This window comes from Oryzias latipes, chromosome 1 (genome assembly GCF_053564925.1).
Source record: "Oryzias latipes strain Hd-rR chromosome 1, Olatipes_Hd-rR_3.1".
Taxonomy (NCBI): domain Eukaryota; kingdom Metazoa; phylum Chordata; class Actinopteri; order Beloniformes; family Adrianichthyidae; genus Oryzias; species Oryzias latipes.
In genome coordinates this window covers 23737538-23759704 of record NC_136237.1, presented here as the reverse complement: position 1 = coordinate 23759704, position 22167 = coordinate 23737538, and the positions used below count along the sequence as shown (strand labels likewise).

At 40.6% G+C, this 22167-nt stretch overlaps 1 protein-coding gene and 2 long non-coding RNA genes across 3 annotated transcripts; all 3 read left to right on the top strand.

The window, feature by feature from the left end:
- The first annotated feature begins 123 nt into the window (after window positions 1-123).
- Window positions 124-3865, top strand: LOC111948852 (uncharacterized). Its single transcript, XR_013657875.1, has 4 exons — window positions 124-279; window positions 608-2060; window positions 2389-3555; window positions 3661-3865. It is a non-coding gene; the product is annotated as an uncharacterized LOC111948852 (long non-coding RNA).
- Window positions 3866-7563: 3698 nt separating this feature from the next.
- On the top strand, window positions 7564-9646 carry LOC111948841 (uncharacterized). The gene is made up of 3 exons (XR_013657874.1): window positions 7564-7734; window positions 8063-9235; window positions 9341-9646. It is a non-coding gene; the product is annotated as an uncharacterized LOC111948841 (long non-coding RNA).
- A 6445-nt stretch (window positions 9647-16091) lies between these two features.
- On the top strand, window positions 16092-20700 carry LOC105357989 (uncharacterized). Its single transcript, XM_078951987.1, has 11 exons — window positions 16092-16195; window positions 16272-16331; window positions 16410-16470; window positions 16675-16768; window positions 16900-17080; window positions 17178-17260; window positions 17796-17845; window positions 17961-18031; window positions 18219-18320; window positions 18389-18575; window positions 19222-20700. Coding segments are annotated over exons 4-11 (813 nt in total). The 5' UTR covers window positions 16092-16195; window positions 16272-16331; window positions 16410-16470; window positions 16675-16766; the 3' UTR covers window positions 19359-20700.
- The last annotated feature ends 1467 nt before the right edge of the window (window positions 20701-22167 follow it).

Genomic DNA, 22167 nt, shown 5'->3' with positions numbered 1-22167 from the left:
TTTTTTTTCTTTGCCCATTGTACAATAAAATGTAAGCTAACCACTCAGCTTGTAGGTACTTCAACGTTAACCGTTAAATGTATTTTTGCAGGATAACAGAAAGAAATGGAAAATCAAAATCCCCCACCACCCCCCCCACCCCCCCAGGAAGATAACCCCCCACCCCCACCCCACCCAAGGAACCCCCAACCTGCCCACAGCCGTGGGCCCAGGCCCCTGGTCTGGCACGCCGATGTGAATCGCGCGAGGCGGGACCGCAGAATCGCCAGCGACAATCAGGTGAGTTGAAAGTGTTTGCTCTAAAACACATCTTTCTCACATACGACACACCTCATTTCTCCACGATTTGTTTTCAAAGAAGCACAATTTATAGTTACAAATACTCTTTTAAAATTGATTTCACATGAAAAAAAGACACATTTTAGCCTTTTTAGAGTTTTCCTCATTAAACTTTTCCCGTCTATTACACTGACCTATGTAGAAATGCTTTGTGTAGGCCCAACGTTTAAAATTTCACGTCATTTTCTTATTTAAACAATTTTATACACGCAGATTGTCTGAAGTTTTTCCTTGTGAAGTCAAATATTGTTTTTTATTCTGTCGTCAGTTTATTCTGGGGAGGCTGCTACCATTGGCGCGGAACGAGGAGGAGAGGCGCCGCCTCCGCCAAGTTTACGGTCCTAACTAAAATGGTAAGTTTGACTACTCCTGCTTGTTGCGTGTGAACAGATGAGTCGGTGATGTTATTTTTCAATCAAATGTGCATTAAAAAAGAGGAAATCTAAAAACAAAACAAAAACAAAATAGAAAATAATGAAATAATAATTCAAAGAAAAGATTGACCTACAATTTTTGTTCTCTTTTATGATATTATTAGCTCATTTAAAGAAATCCACATTTTATTTAAGTCAAAAAATGATAGATTTTCTTGTTCAGCCTGATCCAGTAGTCCATCACACTTTCGGTGGGGAGTGGCTTGGTGTCATAAAAGTCAGCCATGGGCATAGCAGAGTAGGCTAGCTCACCAAAGTGCTGCTTTAATAAGTCGAATATAACAGCAGGTGTTTGAGAGTCGTCAGTCAATGGAAGATTACGTTAAGTCACTGTCACTACATCTCTAGCTTTTCCCAACAACTTAGTTAAAACTTCAGTTTTCTGTTGTTGAACTGGAAATTCTTTCTTAGACAGAAAAAGCTCTACCATCTGAACCCACTCATAAACTGAGCATTTGTCACTCCCATCACCTCTGTATATTGGTGGTTCCTTGACGTCAGACTGCATTACAAGTTTGACACCAGACAGGTTCAGCTCAGGATGACTTGGAGCTGTTTGAAAACTGCTGTACGACAATGCTAACAATATATTTGTTTTCTTTTCAAACTAACGGACGCAAATCACAGAAGAGAACCCCGTCAAGGTGAGACATTTGTCTTGATATTACAATTTGTTGTGTGTGGAAACAAACTATAGTTAGATACATTGTTTGTTAGATAAATATGCTTTCAGTGTTTTTTTCTTTGCCCATTGTACAATAAAATGTAAGCTAACCACTCAGCTTGTAGGTACTTCAACGTTAACCGTTTAATGTATTTTTGCAGAATAACAGAAAGAAATGGAAAATCAAAATCCCCCACCACCTCCCCCACCCCCCCAGGAAGATAACCCCCACCCCCTCCAAGGAACCCCCAACCTGCCCCCAGCCGTGGGCCCAGGCCCCTGGTCTGGCATACAGTGAATGCCAGAGCGAAGGAAGCCCGCAGAGTCGCTTGGGAAAATCAGGTGAGTTTTCAGTGTTTTTTTTCTTTGCCCATTGTACAATAAAATGTAAGCTAACCACTCAGCTTGTAGGTACTTCAACGTTAACCGTTTAATGTATTTTTGCAGAATAACAGAAAGAAATGGAAAATCAAAATCCCCCACCCCCCCAGGAAGATAACCCCCCACCCCCACCCCACCCAAGGAACCCCCAACCTGCCCACAGCCGTGGGCCAAGGCCCCTGGTCTGGCACGCCGATGTGAATCGCGCGAGGCGGGACCGCAGAATCGCCAGCGACAATCAGGTGAGTTGAAAGTGTTTGCTCTAAAACACATCTTTCTCACATACGACACACCTCATTTCTCCACGATTTTTTTTCAAAACAGCACAATTTATAGTTACAAATACTCTTTTAAAATTGATTTCACATGAGAAAAAGACACATTTTAGCCTTTTTAGAGTTTTCCTCATTAAACTTTTCCCGTCTATTACACTGACCTATGTAGAAATGCTTTGTGTAGGCCCAACGTTTAAAATTTCACGTCATTTTCTTATTTAAACAATTTTATACACGCAGATTGTCTGAAGTTTTTCCTTGTGAAGTCAAATATTGTTTTTTATTCTGTCGTCAGTTTATTCTGGGGAGGCTGCTACCATTGGCGCGGAACGAGGAGGAGAGGCGCCGCCTCCGCCAAGTTTACGGTCCTAACTAAAATGGTAAGTTTGACTACTCCTGCTTGTTGTGTGTGAACAGATGAGTCGGTGATGTTATTTTTCAATCAAATGTGCATTAAAAAAGAGGAAATCTAAAAACAAAACAAAATAGAAAAAAAATGAAATAATAATTCAAAGAAAAGATTGACCTACAATTTTTGTTCTCTTTTATGATATTATTAGCTCATTTAAAGAAATCCACATTTTATTTAAGTCAAAAAATGATAGATTTTCTTGTTCAGCCTGATCCAGTAGTCCATCACACTTTCGGTGGGGAGTGGCTTGGTGTCATAAAAGTCAGCCATGGGCATAGCAGAGTAGGCTAGCTCACCAAAGTGCTGCTTTAATAAGTCGAATATAACAGCAGGTGTTTGAGAGTCGTCAGTCAATGGAAGATTACGTAAAGTCACTGTCACTACATCTCTAGCTTTTCCCAACAACTTAGTTAAAACTTCAGTTTTCTGTTGTTGAACTGGAAATTCTTTCTTAGACAGAAAAAGCTCTACCATCTGAACCCACTCATAAACTGAGCATTTGTCACTCCCATCACCTCTGTATATTGGTGGTTCCTTGACGTCAGACTGCATTACAAGTTTGACACCAGACAGGTTCAGCTCAGGATGACTTGGAGCTGTTTGAAAACTGCTGTACGACAATGCTAACAATATATTTGTTTTCTTTTCAAACTAACGGACGCAAATCACAGAAGAGAACCCCGTCAAGGTGAGACATTTGTCTTGATATTACAATTTGTTGTGTGTGGAAACAAACTATAGTTAGATACATTGTTTGTTAGATAAATATGCTTTCAGTGTTTTTTTCTTTGCCCATTGTACAATAAAATGTAAGCTAACCACTCAGCTTGTAGGTACTTCAACGTTAACCGTTTAATGTATTTTTGCAGAATAACAGAAAGAAATGGAAAATCAAAATCCCCCACCACCTCCCCCACCCCCCCAGGAAGATAACCCCCACCCCCTCCAAGGAACCCCCAACCTGCCCCCAGCCGTGGGCCCAGGCCCCTGGTCTGGCATACAGTGAATGCCAGAGCGAAGGAAGCCCGCAGAGTCGCTTGGGAAAATCAGGTGAGTTTTCAGTGTTTTTTTTCTTTGCCCATTGTACAATAAAATGTAAGCTAACCACTCAGCTTGTAGGTACTTCAACGTTAACCGTTTAATGTATTTTTGCAGAATAACAGAAAGAAATGGAAAATCAATATCCCCCACCACCACCCCCACCCCCCCAGGAAGATAACTCCCCACCCCGACCCCACACCCAGGAAGATAACCCCCCACCCCCACCCCACCCAAGGAACCCCCAGCCGTGGGCCCAGGCCCCTGGTCTGGCATACAGCGAATGCCAGAGCGAAGGAAGCCCGCAGAGTCGCTTGGGGAAAATCAGGTGAGTTTTCAGTGTTTTTTTTCTTTGCCCATTGTACAATAAAATGTAAGCTAACCACTCAGCTTGTAGGTACTTCAACGTTAACCGTTAAATGTATTTTTGCAGGATAACAGAAAGAAATGGAAAATCAAAATCCCCCACCACCACCCCCACCCCCCCAGGAAGATAACCCCCCACCCCCACCCCACCCAAGGAACCCCCAACCTACCCACAGCCGTGGGCCCAGGCCCCTGGTCTGGCACGCCGATGTGAATCGCGCGAGGCGGGACCGCAGAATCGCCAGCGACAATCAGGTGAGTTGAAAGTGTTTGCTCTAAAACACATCTTTCTCACATACGACACACCTCATTTCTCCACGATTTGTTTTCAAAGAAGCACAATTTATAGTTACAAATACTCTTTTAAAATTGATTTCACATGAAAAAAAGACACATTTTAGCCTTTTTAGAGTTTTCCTCATTAAACTTTTCCCGTCTATTACACTGACCTATGTAGAAATGCTTTGTGTAGGCCCAACGTTTAAAATTTCACGTCATTTTCTTATTTAAACAATTTTATACACGCAGATTGTCTGAAGTTTTTCCTTGTGAAGTCAAATATTGTTTTTTATTCTGTCGTCAGTTTATTCTGGGGAGGCTGCTACCATTGGCGCGGAACGAGGAGGAGAGGCGCCGCCTCCGCCAAGTTTACGGTCCTAACTAAAATGGTAAGTTTGACTACTCCTGCTTGTTGCGTGTGAACAGATGAGTCGGTGATGTTATTTTTCAATCAAATGTGCATTAAAAAAGAGGAAATCTAAAAACAAAACAAAAACAAAATAGAAAATAATGAAATAATAATTCAAAGAAAAGATTGACCTACAATTTTTGTTCTCTTTTATGATATTATTAGCTCATTTAAAGAAATCCACATTTTATTTAAGTCAAAAAATGATAGATTTTCTTGTTCAGCCTGATCCAGTAGTCCATCACACTTTCGGTGGGGAGTGGCTTGGTGTCATAAAAGTCAGCCATGGGCATAGCAGAGTAGGCTAGCTCACCAAAGTGCTGCTTTAATAAGTCGAATATAACAGCAGGTGTTTGAGAGTCGTCAGTCAATGGAAGATTACGTTAAGTCACTGTCACTACATCTCTAGCTTTTCCCAACAACTTAGTTAAAACTTCAGTTTTCTGTTGTTGAACTGGAAATTCTTTCTTAGACAGAAAAAGCTCTACCATCTGAACCCACTCATAAACTGAGCATTTGTCACTCCCATCACCTCTGTATATTGGTGGTTCCTTGACGTCAGACTGCATTACAAGTTTGACACCAGACAGGTTCAGCTCAGGATGACTTGGAGCTGTTTGAAAACTGCTGTACGACAATGCTAACAATATATTTGTTTTCTTTTCAATCTAACGGACGCAAATCACAGAAGAGAACCCCGTCAAGGTGAGACATTTGTCTTGATATTACAATTTGTTGTGTGTGGAAACAAACTATAGTTAGATACATTGTTTGTTAGATAAATATGCTTTCAGTGTTTTTTTCTTTGCCCATTGTACAATAAAATGTAAGCTAACCACTCAGCTTGTAGGTACTTCAACGTTAACCGTTTAATGTATTTTTGCAGAATAACAGAAAGAAATGGAAAATCAAAATCCCCCACCACCTCCCCCACCCCCCCAGGAAGATAACCCCCACCCCCTCCAAGGAACCCCCAACCTGCCCCCAGCCGTGGGCCCAGGCCCCTGGTCTGGCATACAGTGAATGCCAGAGCGAAGGAAGCCCGCAGAGTCGCTTGGGAAAATCAGGTGAGTTTTCAGTGTTTTTTTTCTTTGCCCATTGTACAATAAAATGTAAGCTAACCACTCAGCTTGTAGGTACTTCAACGTTAACCGTTTAATGTATTTTTGCAGAATAACAGAAAGAAATGGAAAATCAAAATCCCCCACCCCCCCAGGAAGATAACCCCCCACCCCCACCCCACCCAAGGAACCCCCAACCTGCCCACAGCCGTGGGCCAAGGCCCCTGGTCTGGCACGCCGATGTGAATCGCGCGAGGCGGGACCGCAGAATCGCCAGCGACAATCAGGTGAGTTGAAAGTGTTTGCTCTAAAACACATCTTTCTCACATACGACACACCTCATTTCTCCACGATTTTTTTTCAAAACAGCACAATTTATAGTTACAAATACTCTTTTAAAATTGATTTCACATGAAAAAAAGACACATTTTAGCCTTTTTAGAGTTTTCCTCATTAAACTTTTCCCGTCTATTACACTGACCTATGTAGAAATGCTTTGTGTAGGCCCAACGTTTAAAATTTCACGTCATTTTCTTATTTAAACAATTTTATACATGCAGATTGTCTGAAGTTTTTCCTTGTGAAGTCAAATATTGTTTTTTATTCTGTCGTCAGTTTATTCTGGGGAGGCTGCTACCATTGGCGCGGAACGAGGAGGAGAGGCGCCGCCTCCGCCAAGTTTACGGTCCTAACTAAAATGGTAAGTTTGACTACTCCTGCTTGTTGTGTGTGAACAGATGAGTCGGTGATGTTATTTTTCAATCAAATGTGCATTAAAAAAGAGGAAATCTAAAAACAAAACAAAATAGAAAAAAAATGAAATAATAATTCAAAGAAAAGATTGACCTACAATTTTTGTTCTCTTTTATGATATTATTAGCTCATTTAAAGAAATCCACATTTTATTTAAGTCAAAAAATGATAGATTTTCTTGTTCAGCCTGATCCAGTAGTCCATCACACTTTCGGTGGGGAGTGGCTTGGTGTCATTAAAGTCAGCCATGGGCATAGCAGAGTAGGCTAGCTCACCAAAGTGCTGCTTTAATAAGTCGAATATAACAGCAGGTGTTTGAGAGTCGTCAGTCAATGGAAGATTACGTAAAGTCACTGTCACTACATCTCTAGCTTTTCCCAACAACTTAGTTAAAACTTCAGTTTTCTGTTGTTGAACTGGAAATTCTTTCTTAGACAGAAAAAGCTCTACCATCTGAACCCACTCATAAACTGAGCATTTGTCACTCCCATCACCTCTGTATATTGGTGGTTCCTTGACGTCAGACTGCATTACAAGTTTGACACCAGACAGGTTCAGCTCAGGATGACTTGGAGCTGTTTGAAAACTGCTGTACGACAATGCTAACAATATATTTGTTTTCTTTTCAAACTAACGGACGCAAATCACAGAAGAGAACCCCGTCAAGGTGAGACATTTGTCTTGATATTACAATTTGTTGTGTGTGGAAACAAACTATAGTTAGATACATTGTTTGTTAGATAAATATGCTTTCAGTGTTTTTTTTCTTTGCCCATTGTACAATAAAATGTAAGCTAACCACTCAGCTTGTAGGTACTTCAACGTTAACCGTTTAATGTATTTTTGCAGAATAACAGAAAGAAATGGAAAATCAAAATCCCCCACCACCTCCCCCACCCCCCCAGGAAGATAACCCCCACCCCCTCCAAGGAACCCCCAACCTGCCCCCAGCCGTGGGCCCAGGCCCCTGGTCTGGCATACAGCGAATGCCAGAGCGAAGGAAGCCCGCAGAGTCGCTTGGGAAAATCAGGTGAGTTTTCAGTGTTTTTTTTCTTTGCCCATTGTACAATAAAATGTAAGCTAACCACTCAGCTTGTAGGTACTTCAACGTTAACCGTTAAATGTATTTTTGCAGGATAACAGAAAGAAATGGAAAATCAAAATCCCCCACCACCACCCCCACCCCCCCAGGAAGATAACCCCCCACCCCCACCCCACCCAAGGAACCCCCAACCTGCCCACAGCCGTGGGCCCAGGCCCCTGGTCTGGCACGCCGATGTGAATCGCGCGAGGCGGGACCGCAGAATCGCCAGCGACAATCAGGTGAGTTGAAAGTGTTTGCTCTAAAACACATCTTTCTCACATACGACACACCTCATTTCTCCACGATTTGTTTTCAAAGAAGCACAATTTATAGTTACAAATACTCTTTTAAAATTGATTTCACATGAAAAAAAGACACATTTTAGCCTTTTTAGAGTTTTCCTCATTAAACTTTTCCCGTCTATTACACTGACCTATGTAGAAATGCTTTGTGTAGGCCCAACGTTTAAAATTTCACGTCATTTTCTTATTTAAACAATTTTATACACGCAGATTGTCTGAAGTTTTTCCTTGTGAAGTCAAATATTGTTTTTTATTCTGTCGTCAGTTTATTCTGGGGAGGCTGCTACCATTGGCGCGGAACGAGGAGGAGAGGCGCCGCCTCCGCCAAGTTTACGGTCCTAACTAAAATGGTAAGTTTGACTACTCCTGCTTGTTGCGTGTGAACAGATGAGTCGGTGATGTTATTTTTCAATCAAATGTGCATTAAAAAAGAGGAAATCTAAAAACAAAACAAAAACAAAATAGAAAATAATTAAATAATAATTCAAAGAAAAGATTGACCTACAATTTTTGTTCTCTTTTATGATATTATTAGCTCATTTAAAGAAATCCACATTTTATTTAAGTCAAAAAATGATAGATTTTCTTGTTCAGCCTGATCCAGTAGTCCATCACACTTTCGGTGGGGAGTGGCTTGGTGTCATAAAAGTCAGCCATGGGCATAGCAGAGTAGGCTAGCTCACCAAAGTGCTGCTTTAATAAGTCGAATATAACAGCAGGTGTTTGAGAGTCGTCAGTCAATGGAAGATTACGTAAAGTCACTGTCACTACATCTCTAGCTTTTCCCAACAACTTAGTTAAAACTTCAGTTTTCTGTTGTTGAACTGGAAATTCTTTCTTAGACAGAAAAAGCTCTACCATCTGAACCCACTCATAAACTGAGCATTTGTCACTCCCATCACCTCTGTATATTGGTGGTTCCTTGACGTCAGACTGCATTACAAGTTTGACACCAGACAGGTTCAGCTCAGGATGACTTGGAGCTGTTTGAAAACTGCTGTACGACAATGCTAACAATATATTTGTTTTCTTTTCAAACTAACGGACGCAAATCACAGAAGAGAACCCCGTCAAGGTGAGACATTTGTCTTGATATTACAATTTGTTGTGTGTGGAAACAAACTATAGTTAGATACATTGTTTGTTAGATAAATATGCTTTCAGTGTTTTTTTTCTTTGCCCATTGTACAATAAAATGTAAGCTAACCACTCAGCTTGTAGGTACTTCAACGTTAACCGTTTAATGTATTTTTGCAGAATAACAGAAAGAAATGGAAAATCAAAATCCCCCACCACCTCCCCCACCCCCCCAGGAAGATAACCCCCACCCCCTCCAAGGAACCCCCAACCTGCCCCCAGCCGTGGGCCCAGGCCCCTGGTCTGGCATACAGCGAATGCCAGAGCGAAGGAAGCCCGCAGAGTCGCTTGGGAAAATCAGGTGAGTTTTCAGTGTTTTTTTTCTTTGCCCATTGTACAATAAAATGTAAGCTAACCACTCAGCTTGTAAGTACTTCAACGTTAACCGTTTAATGTATTTTTGCAGAATAACAGAAAGAAACGGAAAATCAAAATCCCCCACCACCACCCCCACCCCCCCAGGAAGATAACCCCCCCACCCCCACCCCCAGGAAGATAACCCCCCACCCCCACCCCACCCAAGGAACCCCCAGCCGTGGGCCCAGGCCCCTGGTCTGGCATACAGCGAATGCCAGAGCGAAGGAAGCCCGCAGAGTCGCTTGGGAAAATCAGGTGAGTTTTCAGTGTTTTTTTTCTTTGCCCATTGTACAATAAAATGTAAGCTAACCACTCAGCTTGTAGGTACTTCAACGTTAACCGTTAAATGTATTTTTGCAGAATAACAGAAAGAAATGGAAAATCAAAATCCCCCACCACCACCCCCACCCCCCCAGGAAGATAACCCCCCACCCCCACCCCACCCAAGGAACCCCCAACCTGCCCACAGCCGTGGGCCCAGGCCCCTGGTCTGGCATACAGCGAATGCCAGAGCGAAGGAAGCCCGCAGAGTCGCTTGGGAAAATCAGGTGAGTTTTCAGTGTTTTTTTTCTTTGCCCATTGTACAATAAAATGTAAGCTAACCACTCAGCTTGTAGGTACTTCAACGTTAACCGTTTAATGTATTTTTGCAGAATAACAGAAAGAAATGGAAAATCAAAATCCCCCACCACCACCCCCACCCCCCCAGGAAGATAACTCCCCACCCCAACCCCACACCCAGGAAGATAACCCCCCACCCCCACCCCACCCAAGGAACCCCCAGCCGTGGGCCCAGGCCCCTGGTCTGGCATACAGCAAATGCCAGAGCGAAGGAAGCCCGCAGAGTCGCTTGGGGAAAATCAGGTGAGTTTTCAGTGTTTTTTTTCTTTGCCCATTGTACAATAAAATGTAAGCTAACCACTCAGCTTGTAGGTACTTCAACGTTAACCGTTAAATGTATTTTTGCAGAATAACAGAAAGAAATGGAAAATCAAAATCCCCCACCACCACCCCCACCCCCCCAGGAAGATAACCCCCCACCCCCACCCCACCCAAGGAACCCCCAACCTGCCCACAGCCGTGGGCCCAGGCCCCTGGTCTGGCACGCCGATGTGAATCGCGCGAGGCGGGACCGCAGAATCGCCAGCGACAATCAGGTGAGTTGAAAGTGTTTGCTCTAAAACACATCTTTCTCACATACGACACACCTCATTTCTCCACGATTTGTTTTCAAAGAAGCACAATTTATAGTTACAAATACTCTTTTAAAATTGATTTCACATGAAAAAAAGACACATTTTAGCCTTTTTAGAGTTTTCCTCATTAAACTTTTCCCGTCTATCACACTGACCTATGTAGAAATGCTTTGTGTAGGCCCAACGTTTAAAATTTCACGTCATTTTCTTATTTAAACAATTTTATACACGCAGATTGTCTGAAGTTTTTCCTTGTGAAGTCAAATATTGTTTTTTATTCTGTCGTCAGTTTATTCTGGGGAGGCTGCTACCATTGGCGCGGAACGAGGAGGAGAGGCGCCGCCTCCGCCAAGTTTACGGTCCTAACTAAAATGGTAAGTTTGACTACTCCTGCTTGTTGTGTGTGAACAGATGAGTCGGTGATGTTATTTTTCAATCAAATGTGCATTAAAAAAGAGGAAATCTAAAAACAAAACAAAAACAAAATAGAAAATAATTAAATAATAATTCAAAGAAAAGATTGACCTACAATTTTTGTTCTCTTTTATGATATTATTAGCTCATTTAAAGAAATCCACATTTTATTTAAGTCAAAAAATGATAGATTTTCTTGTTCAGCCTGATCCAGTAGTCCATCACACTTTCGGTGGGGAGTGGCTTGGTGTCATAAAAGTCAGCCATGGGCATAGCAGAGTAGGCTAGCTCACCAAAGTGCTGCTTTAATAAGTCGAATATAACAGCAGGTGTTTGAGAGTCGTCAGTCAATGGAAGATTACGTAAAGTCACTGTCACTACATCTCTAGCTTTTCCCAACAACTTAGTTAAAACTTCAGTTTTCTGTTGTTGAACTGGAAATTCTTTCTTAGACAGAAAAAGCTCTACCATCTGAACCCACTCATAAACTGAGCATTTGTCACTCCCATCACCTCTGTATATTGGTGGTTCCTTGACGTCAGACTGCATTACAAGTTTGACACCAGACAGGTTCAGCTCAGGATGACTTGGAGCTGTTTGAAAACTGCTGTGGGACTGTGAAGGAGAACTCCCAACATTGTTCTGAATCTGAGCAGCAATAGACTGACCAATCTAATCTAATCTAATTAATAAACGCATGAGAAAACCATCACCAGTAATTATTACACATTTGAAAAAAATAGAAAAACTAGGCTTTTCAAATCAATGAATTCCTATTATTTACTCAAAAAAACACATTTTTGTCTCATTTTTAAAAAACAAATTTGCATGTGGATGTTTCAGTAATAATTAGAAATGTATATTTCTGATTTGAACACCTTTTTAATTGAGTTTATGTACAAATAGAAACATTTGTCATTTTTTTGAATAGAAACATTTGTCATTTTTTGCTCAAGAAAGTTATGTTAGATCTAGGGCTGTGACGATAACCGCATCACCGCGGTGATGAGGTCATCAAAATGAGGTCCATTTTAACTGTCAAATTAGACATTTCTAAATGAATTTTGGTACACATTTACCATGGACCTTTTTTAAAATGAAATGTCAAATACCATTTTCATTATCATTTTAATTAAGTGACAGAATAAGCTGTATTGAGGAAGGAAATGATAAAGCATTTTTAAATATTGCTTTTTTTTTTTAATTTTGAGTCAAAAAATGCAGCTTCATTTTGAAAATGAAAAAGCATTTCTGTTAATCCATTTTAATTGTCAAATTAGACATTTCTAAATGAATTATGCTACACATTTACCAGAGAACGTCTTGAAAATGAAATGTCAAATACCATTTTCATTTTCATTTTAATTAAGTGACAGAATAAGATGTGTTGAGGAAAGAAATGAAAAAGCATTTTGAAATATTGCTTTTTCATTTTATTTTTGAGTCAAAAAATGCAGCTTCATTTTGAAAATTAAAAAGCATTTCTGGTTTTGACTTTGCTTTTTATATATGCTACATAATCGCTTCCATAGTTTCTATATGGGAAACCTTTTATCACTCTTCTTCTCTCCTCGTCGCACCCGCCTGCGCGCGCCCGCGGCTGTCACTGTCTCAGAAGCACGCGGCACGTGCGCTGTTTCAGAAACACACATGTCCTCATTCTACATAAGTTTCTGTCTTGCGAGGAAATACGACAAATTTGCTGCGTTCTAATTATTCATTTCCATTGTATTCATTTCCATCACAAGCTGCGTGCATTCTTGAGTGCGCGACACGGCCGCCCGCCGGAGGATTTTGTGTTGGGGGGGGGTATTACTGTTCTCAGTCACTCTGTAATAGAGGGCTGCATTGGGATCCGGTCCCGCCGAGTCCCGCGGGACCCAACCCAAATCTCGTGGGATTGGGCGGTTTGGATTGTGCTGCGGGCGGGAGCGGGCGGCAAAAAATAAACCCCGCGGGATCAGTGCTGGCATGAATATCTCATGAATATATATTAGCGGACTACGTTAGGCTGTGCAGCTGTTGGTTTTTTAAGGCCCGTTCACACCGGGACGAATTTCGTCGGCGATTTTCGCCGACGTTTAACGCCGCGTGACTAAACAAAGGGCACCAATGTGAGTGTGCACACCGACGCGTAAAAACGCCACACGTCAAAGCGTAAAAAAAAACAAACGCCTCGGGTTCGTTTTTTTTTTTCGACGCAACGCGTCGAAATCTATTCGACCAATGAGAATGGCGCTTTTGCACACGTGTCTGGAGCTTCTGAAGTTACAGTAAAACACAACTTGGGGGCGCTCAAACACAAAACTGCCGAACGGGATTTGTGAAAATATATTTAATATTTAAGTTGTACATTACACAAGAGGAATGCATCAAAAGATGAGGCTGCAGGAGGTCATGAATCTCTTTAATAATATCAATAAAAATACGTGTTTTTTTCCTGCGGGACGGGGGACGATACAAAATCAATGCATCTCTATTACTGTGCGGGACTAAATTCTCTGAGTTTTGCGGGTGCGGGCGGGATTGGTCAAAAATTCAGCGGGCGCGGGCGGGAGCGGGATGAAGAAAATAGTCCCGCGCAGGGCTTTACTCTGTAACACCAAACATGAACGCGCGCTGTTAGATTTCCATGAATATCACTACATTTTCTTGTTGGGAACTATTTTGTTTGCAGCAAAGTTACGTGTCTGAATAAACAACGGCGGAGCCTCCTGCCCCGCGTTCTTCATGGGTGTCAGGCTTCACGACTACCGGAGAGGTGACAAAGTGTCTGCAGTCTGTTTATTACTGGGCAATATCTAATATTCTGGGAAGATGTCTGTACCAGAGAGCACAGGCGAAGCCTCACATGCAGCCAGAGGGCAGAAGAATCAACACGCACCCCCCAACACACGTGTGCGCGCTTCTTCCTCCTAGTCCTACACAAGACGCAGCGCGCAGACACAGTCACAGTTCTACTCCCAATTCCTAAATCTGCAAGGGAAGCGATAAACCAGGCCAATTTTAACTTCATCTGGAAAAACAAAACTCATTATATTAAAAAAGGAACAATAATTCAGGATTACAGTGAAGGTGGACTTAATAGTCTTTGAAAGTTTGGATGGTATGATTAAGTTAAACTGACTTAGGTCTTTCTGCAAAATGAAAGAAATATTTGGTTTCTTATTTGTTCCAACATTTTCTCTCATCTAGGGGGCACTGAGTTCCTTCTAAAATGTGATTTTGATTACAGAAAACTTCCTATTAAACTTTCTACTTCTCATCAGCAGGTGTTACTGTACGGCAAACTCATATTCAAACATAACTTTAGTCCACATAACACTCCCATATGGAGCTGTCGGTATAATTTATGTAGGAACAAATCAATATTTTTACAAAAATTAGATCGATAATGGTATTTTGTCATTATTACATATTATGAATGATAATGGAAACATAATCTCATTGGAAACTTTTTTCCTGTAAGTTTGAATTGAATGATAGAAATCAATACAATGGAAATGCTTTGTGTGAAGCCCCAAAAAAATTCTAGTCATTTTCTTATTTAAACAATTTTATACACACAGATTGTTTCCAGTTTTTCCTTGTGAAGTCATTTGTTTTTTATTCTGTCATCAGGCTCTCCTTCGAAGGCTCCTGGCCTTAGCGACAACCGACAAGGAGAGGCGCCGCCGATTTTAATACACAGCCCGCTTTAAGAAAAAAATTGGACAAAAAAAATCTTTGTTGTTGAATTTGAAAAAGAAAATGTTTTGAAAAAACAAACTTTTGTTGTTGAAATTAAAATTTTTATTTTTGAAAAAACAAAACAAATCTTTGTTATTGAAACCGGAAAAAAATGTAAAGAAAAAAATCTTTGTTGTTGTTGAATTTGAAAAAAAACATTTGAAAAACAAATCTTTGTTTGTCGTTAAAGTTGAAAATAAATAAATTGAAAAAAAAGCAACCTCAGCAACGCTTCTTGTTCTCTTCTTTTTATTCCTTGTACACATGCAAAAGTATTGAAATTCTTTTATTATATTAGCTCATTTAAAGAAAGAAACCTTTTATTTAAGTCATACAAAATGGTGGATGTTCTCGTTCCAACTGGATACTGTAAGCCTGTAAAAGTTCACAACCAGCTTCAGCAGGTGGGGGTTCCATTGGACAAGTATTAAGGAAAATTAGTTTTAATTTTACAGGATCACCAAATATGTGCACAAGTTCACAAAATAATCCTAACTGACCAGCCAAGGTGACAACATCTTTAAAAACCTAGGTTAGTGGGACTTTCGCTGCTGCTGAATGGAGTAGACGCGTGTGTCCAAACTTTGAGGTGCTTGGTGCTGACATCCTGGACTCAGACCGTGCACAGTGCTCACTAGCTGCTAAGCCGGGGCCCTCCAGTATGTATGCATGCATGCATGCACCGGTATGCACGCATGCACCGGTATGCACGCATGCACCGGTATGCACGCATGCACCGGTATGCATCCCCCACTTTCAGACCAGCGAGCTGGTGGTGTGGACGGCTTGCAGACTTGGGGGCAATCTCTCTGACAAGGGCTCTCCTATCCATATCTTCGAGGCTTACTGCCCCGGAGGTTTTGTAGCAGCGCACCCAGTAACGAGATGTCATGAGGAAGCTTTACCAGCTTTAGCCTGCCCTGAGGTACCAGCTAAGCTATTTGTTGTGATTGTTCAAGTGGCTGAGTTTTACGTCTTTTTATATCACCAACACACGAGACACACTTTGTAGCTTCACACAGGTTCCCCTTTGATTAATCTCCCCTTCATGAACATATCGACACACAAAGGTTCCTACCCATTTGTGTCACCTGATATTATACCCCCCTTTCTTAAACGAAGAACGTCAGGGTAACATAACTAAAAGATTTCTCATCAGTAACATTGCACTGCTCCACAGTAAAGTGTTCATTCACATAACTAACATAACAAAGTAAAACCCTTAAACTGCATGCATATCACCGTAAAACCAACAAGTTCTATCTACGAGGAGTCAGATTACTCAGATCCTCAACCTGAGTGCGGGGATTATTCAACGAGCGTGAGCATCACAAACCCAGTTAGTATAAATGAGACATTTGCAAAGTTCTACTGGCCTCTTTATGCATCTGAGTGTCCACACTCCCCAGATCCAACGCCTGATAAAAATAACTTTCCACATGTCGATGATGAGGATGCTGAAATTCTAGGGAAACCCATCACTATGGCAGAAGTCTCTGAGGCCCTTGCTGGTTAGCTGGATTGAGTCTTCCCAGTTTCTGCTTGACTGAGCTCACCTGATCCAGGTGACCAGTTATAAATGCAGCGGGGTTAGCTGCAAAGCAGACGGTAAGAAGACAATTTAATCATGTCCATTTTCAGGGATCATCTCAGAAAGAATCAACAGATGTTTCAAAAGCCAAGAGAGGAAGAAAGAAAAAGGTTGGTCATGAACATTTCTACATTTTGTCTATGAAAGAGTTGGAAATCTTTCTAAGGAGAACGTTAACTACTTTCCAGAGTGACTCAGAACAAGAAAATGAAAAAGATGAAGCCCCTGCAAGTCCTGTCAGTCCATCTGGTAAGTGTGATGTGCAATGCTGACATCTTCCCGGTGTTAAAAAGGCCCATTGAAGTGCACAGCAGAATAGTTTAGATCTGCTGCAGGAGAATGGAATAACAAAGACTAAAAACTCAAAGCAGATTTCAATGAAAATGTCTCAGAATTATTGCAATTATCCATAAAGTGGAAGTATTTTCTGAATGTGTTTCTTGGTGTTTTTAGGTGGAGATCCTCTTAAACGACGAGGCAGGAAGCCCAAAAGTGAGAAGTTGCATTTGCTTCAGCAACAAGACCATCACGGATCAGGAAGTGAAATGTCAGTACCTCCCAAAAAAGAAGTGCTGCATTTCCAACAAACTTCCATATCTAATGTTCAAATGATGCAGACAAACACAAGTGTACAACTTGTCCTTCTATTGGTCAGTAAAGCTTTGCATCTTTTCTTAGGGAAACAGCAGAACCAGAGAAAAAGAGGAAGAGGGCATCGGAGGACAAGACCCACAGTGAAGAAGAAAGGAGGAAGAAGAGGGAAGGTAGTAAAGGCAAGGAGTTGGAATGCAAAGAGCCGGAAGCCAAGAAGAAGAGGCAGACCAAAGACGACGGCTCGTCTGGCTCTGACGATGACGAGGCAACTCAGCATGATCACACACACGATGACTTATGCTCATCACATGAAGACATTCTCAGTTAATATTCTCCTGCCATCCATTTTATTTTTATCTTAGGAAAACAAAGGTAATAATAAAAAACAACAAAACTCCGAAATGGACAAAGACGTGCGTCGGCAGAAAGCTGATGAAGGGAAAGAGTAACTATGTGAAGAATATTCAGTGAAATCTAAAAGCCCCCGTGTTTTTACTTTTACTTTGTAGTTCAAGCAGAAGTAGTTAGTTCACAATGGCTGATAATTCATTTCTTTATGACAGTTATTGATAGTTCCACTTGGACTTAGTTACTAAACTGCTTGATACAAAAGCAATCAGGTCTTTAGTTGAATAGCGTTCTAATTCAATCAAATTTGATTTAATATTGTGATTTGCTCTATTTTTTATAGTTTTTTTCCTTTTAGGTAAAGAGTAAAAATCAGTTGTTTGTAAAACTAGAATGTGAATTCTGCATTCTGAGTCTGTATCTGTGCTAGAACTAGGATTACATAAAGGTCACAAATGGCTATTTCATACAATTCAAAGACTTGGATGAGGCTGCAGAGGTGACGGTTCTTGGAAAAAGCAGAAATGAGAAATGAAACATACATTTTCTCCAATAATGAGACAGCTAGTGTCTTATCTTTTGCACTTCCACCTATAAACTCTAGATTATGAGAGATTCTTTTTGATTTTCAGACCAAACAAAGACGGCGCAAAGAAAACTGAGGCAGGGGTCAAGAAAAAAGGTGTGCAGGAGTTTAATCTTTTTGGCATTTCAGTTCAGAACCTAAGCGTCTGTCGTCTGAAGTCAGTAAATTTGTTTTTTCTAAGTAATTTGTCTGGTTTCTTTCCTCTACTCAGAGATGTCTACTGACATGAAGATCCAGAGGCTCCACACGCAGATCAAAATGTCCCTGAAAATAGACAACCTGGTAATCTGTTGAATCTATATCACATGCTAAAACTCCTTTGATCTTTTCAAACCAGAGTGTTACCCTGGAATGAAGGACAGCATCTTGTGCTGTTTCCTTACAGCTTAACCACATTTCCTTTTCTTTATGTTGACCTGAAATGCACTTTCATTGGTCTGATGTTGGTTCCTGCCTTTCCCCCTACCAGGATGTGAAGAAATGCTTGGATGCTTTAGATGAGATCAGCTCTCTTCAGGTCACGCCTCAGCATCTTCAGAAACACGGTGATCTCATTTCCACACTCAAAAAGGTAAACCTCTAAAGAAAATGTTTTAAATCTCATCCCACTGCTGACAAAAAACAGGATTTGTGTTTTAGATCCGCCGATTCAAAGCTAGCCAAGACATAATGGACAAAGCCACCATGCTGTATAACAAGTTCAAGAGCATGTTCCTGGTTGGAGAAGGGGACTGTGTGCTCAGCCAAGAGCTCAACAAGTCTTTAGCTGAACAGCGGCAATACGAGGAAGCAAAGAAAGCTGAGCAAGTCAAAGAAAACGCTGCAGGTACAATATATAGATTTACTGTTTTCTTTTTGTTACATTCAGATACTTCTGTGAGTTTAGAAACATCAATCTGAATCTCACTTTCTTCTTTGTTGTTGCTGTCTGATTATAAGAGTAGGACAGGAACATTTCTCAATTAGAGAAAAATGTAAGTTTTATAATTAACAAAACAATGCAGAAAACCAAAGTAAAAAAATTGTGACATTTCATCAAACAAATGGTTTTTTAGAAGTTTATTTTGGATATTGGATACAAATGTTTTTCTAGAAAAAAGCATGTTCTTTAGTGACAAATCAAGAATGAGCAGTAAGTCACATCTAAACCAGCCAAAGACCAGAAACCTTAAAGCGCCTCATGCAGTTTCCTGTCCTCTTCCAGGGGAGATCAGAAGGTCTCTGTAGTTTGCCGGCAGAGGCGGTTCAAAGATTTCCAGCCACATCCTTGCTGGAATTCAGTTTTTCCAACACAGGTCCATAGTTTAGTCAAAGGTCTTTGTTTTTGGGTTCAAAGTTTAGCTAATTGGTGTAAAATCCTTCAATTGAATGGAAGTCTGGAGTGCTGCATGTGTTATCACATGCTTTTCTTTCTGTGGTAGTTAGAATTGTGAAATGACATTTCATCAAGACTGAAGTGGTGATTGTTTCAGACTCTACTGACAAGATGACCAACGGTGAGATGAGTCCTGCAGAAAAGAAGGAAGAGATGGAGCAGGAGAAGTTCCTGGAAGACTCCTCAGCAGCAGAGAACCACAGGTGTTTGATGGAAAACTTCAGTGTTAAATAAATGGATCCTAAATGTTAAAGGACATTTGTTTTAGGCTTATCCTGTTATATTAGTGCCTACACTTTATTACCAAAAGTATTGGCTCAGCCATCCAAATGATCAGAATCAGTTCTCTAATCACTTTGTCCAGCCACAGGTGCATAAAATCAAACACTTTGGCATGCAGACTGTTTTTACAAACATCTGTGAAAGAATGGGCCGCTCTCAGGAGCTCTGTGTATTCCAGAGTGGAACTGTCATAGGACTCCACCTGTGCAACAAATCCCAGTGAGAAATTTTGGTGGAGGAGGAATTATGGTGTGGGCCTGTTTTTGCAGGACTACTTAGACTACTTTCCTTCCTTTTTATTGTTTTATGTCGGAACGGGACTTTTCATCTGGAGGAGGGGGCGTATGTGACAGTCTTTACTTCCGCATTGGTGTTTGGATGACAGGTTCATGACGTAAGGTGACAAGGCTGTGTGAATGAAAAGGAGAATAAAGGCTACACCCAAACACAATGAGTTATATCGCCAGAGGAGACCACGTGGCTCCTCATGGGAGGAGAGCACCGTCATCTTGGAGTTACTGCTGCAGTGCATGCATGGGAACATTGCTCCACCACCTTCAGCCAGGCTTCCCAAGTGGGCGTTTCTCCTCTAGCTCAGTGTTTTTCATCCTTTTTTGAGCCAAGGCACACTTTATCCTTGACAAAAATCCCTTGACACACCAGCATCCAAAAATTTAAAAAGGAGAAACTCTATGGTCTGTATTGATCTAATGTCCCTCCACAATCTCACTTGCATTTTTGTGATAATTGTGGCAGAAAAAACTGGAAGTTGCAGCTGTTTTTTTCTAAAAGATGTAATAAAAGTTAAGTTGGTTTTCAGTAATAATTTTCAACTAAATTATTTGAAATTTTACCCTCTTCCCCGTTCGAACGGTAAAAAACTGAGGGTTCGAACAGGGAAGTGAAACCTGAAGGAAGATCCGCCTTCCACGGTCAGAAAGGTCATTTCAGTTCATGTTCAACTGCTGTTAGGTGACGGAGGTGACAGTGCGTATGTCCACAGAATCAGCATGCCTAAGGCAGACATGAGGTTCCCCCCAGCCCCCCATCTCCTTACGCTCTTTGGATTTGTTGTCATCATCAATGAAGGGAAAAGAGAATTGGATAAGTCGAATGCTGCGTGTCGACATTGTTACACAAAGATAGCGAATGCCACATTCATTTTTTTTCAGGCCAGTGTTAAGTTTTTGATTTCTGGCAGCTAATAGGTTTTCTTATTTTATGAAGCAGATCACCTGAATAAGTCAGTTTTATTTATTTTTATATAAAACCAATAAATGCATTTTGCAAGTAATTTTTTACTGCCTTTTTTGTACTGAAAAAAAACAAAAATAGATAGAAAAAAACTTTATTAATCTCCCAAGGGAGAAATTCAGGCGTCCGACAGCAAAACACAGACAATAAATAACAATAAAATAATAGTTCATAAATAGTAGTTCATATCAGATTTGTTAAACAGCCGTACCGAACTAATTACACCCAAATGTGTATACATACATACATACATACATACATACATACATACAATCTATATTAACAGGCTATCATTCTAACGGCAGAAAGATGATAAATTTGTTATTCTGGGAAATGTATATAACTCTGCAGCACAAAACAAAATCACGTTTTCAGACTTTACAAGCTCTGTTAAGGAACTTAACCAAAGATATCCTAACAGTAATCTCATCATTGGAGGTGATTTCAATATGGTGGAAGATGAATACCTTGACAGATTTCCTTCAGCATTTCAAAACCATCATTATAATCCTCCTCTTCTTCATTTATGTAGAGATTTCAATGTTTCTGATGTCTGGCGCCGTGATAATCCTGATGTTCAAGCGTTCCCCTGGTTTAAACCAGACGGATCTGCTAAATCTAGGTTGGATTTTTGGTTGACATGAAAATCAACAGAATTTTACATCAATAGCTAAAACTTCAGCTGCACCATTAACAGACCATTCTATGATCAAGCTCATTATTCAATCTCGCAATAATCCTAAAAGCAAAGGTTACTGGAAGTTCAACGCTAGTCTATTAGAGGAGGAATTTTATTCTCAGGCGATTATAAATGAAATCCAAAGGATAACTAACGACTGACAGTTCACCACTCAGAGGGAGAAATGGGAATTTTTCAAATTCAAAGCAAGACAGATTTCAAAAACTCATAGCAAAAGATTGAGCAGAGATGGTAAACAAAAAGAAATGGAAATGATCAGAGATATGAACTCTATTTGTTGTAAATCTCTATTGAGTGAAGTTGAGAAACAGAGAGTTGCATTCCTGTAAACCTCTCTGGATAATATGAACATCTCTAAAGCCAAAGGTGCTTTTATTAGATCTAGAGCTAAATGGGTTGAAGAGGGAGAGAAAAGTTCAGCTTACTTTTGTAGACTGGAAAAAAGGCGACAAGGGAAAAATGCTGTTAACAGATTGCTAATTAATGGCAGAGAAAGTACAAATATGGAAAACATGAAGAGAGAAATTTTCCAGTTTTACAGCGGGTTGTACTCTTCTTCTTATTCATTTCAGGATGCTGATCGCTTCTTCAACCACATCAAGGGTTTGGCTCCTAAAGTGGATGAAAATTTTAAACAAGTGTGTGAAGCAGAAATCCCTATGGAAGAAGCAGAAAAAGCCATGAGAAGTTTAGCTGTAGATAAATCTCCAGGATCTGATGGACTTATCATGAACCTTTACAGACATTTTTGGGAACACTTGAAAGAGCAGTTTCTGTTGGTCATAAGTTGAGTTGAACATCCTTCCA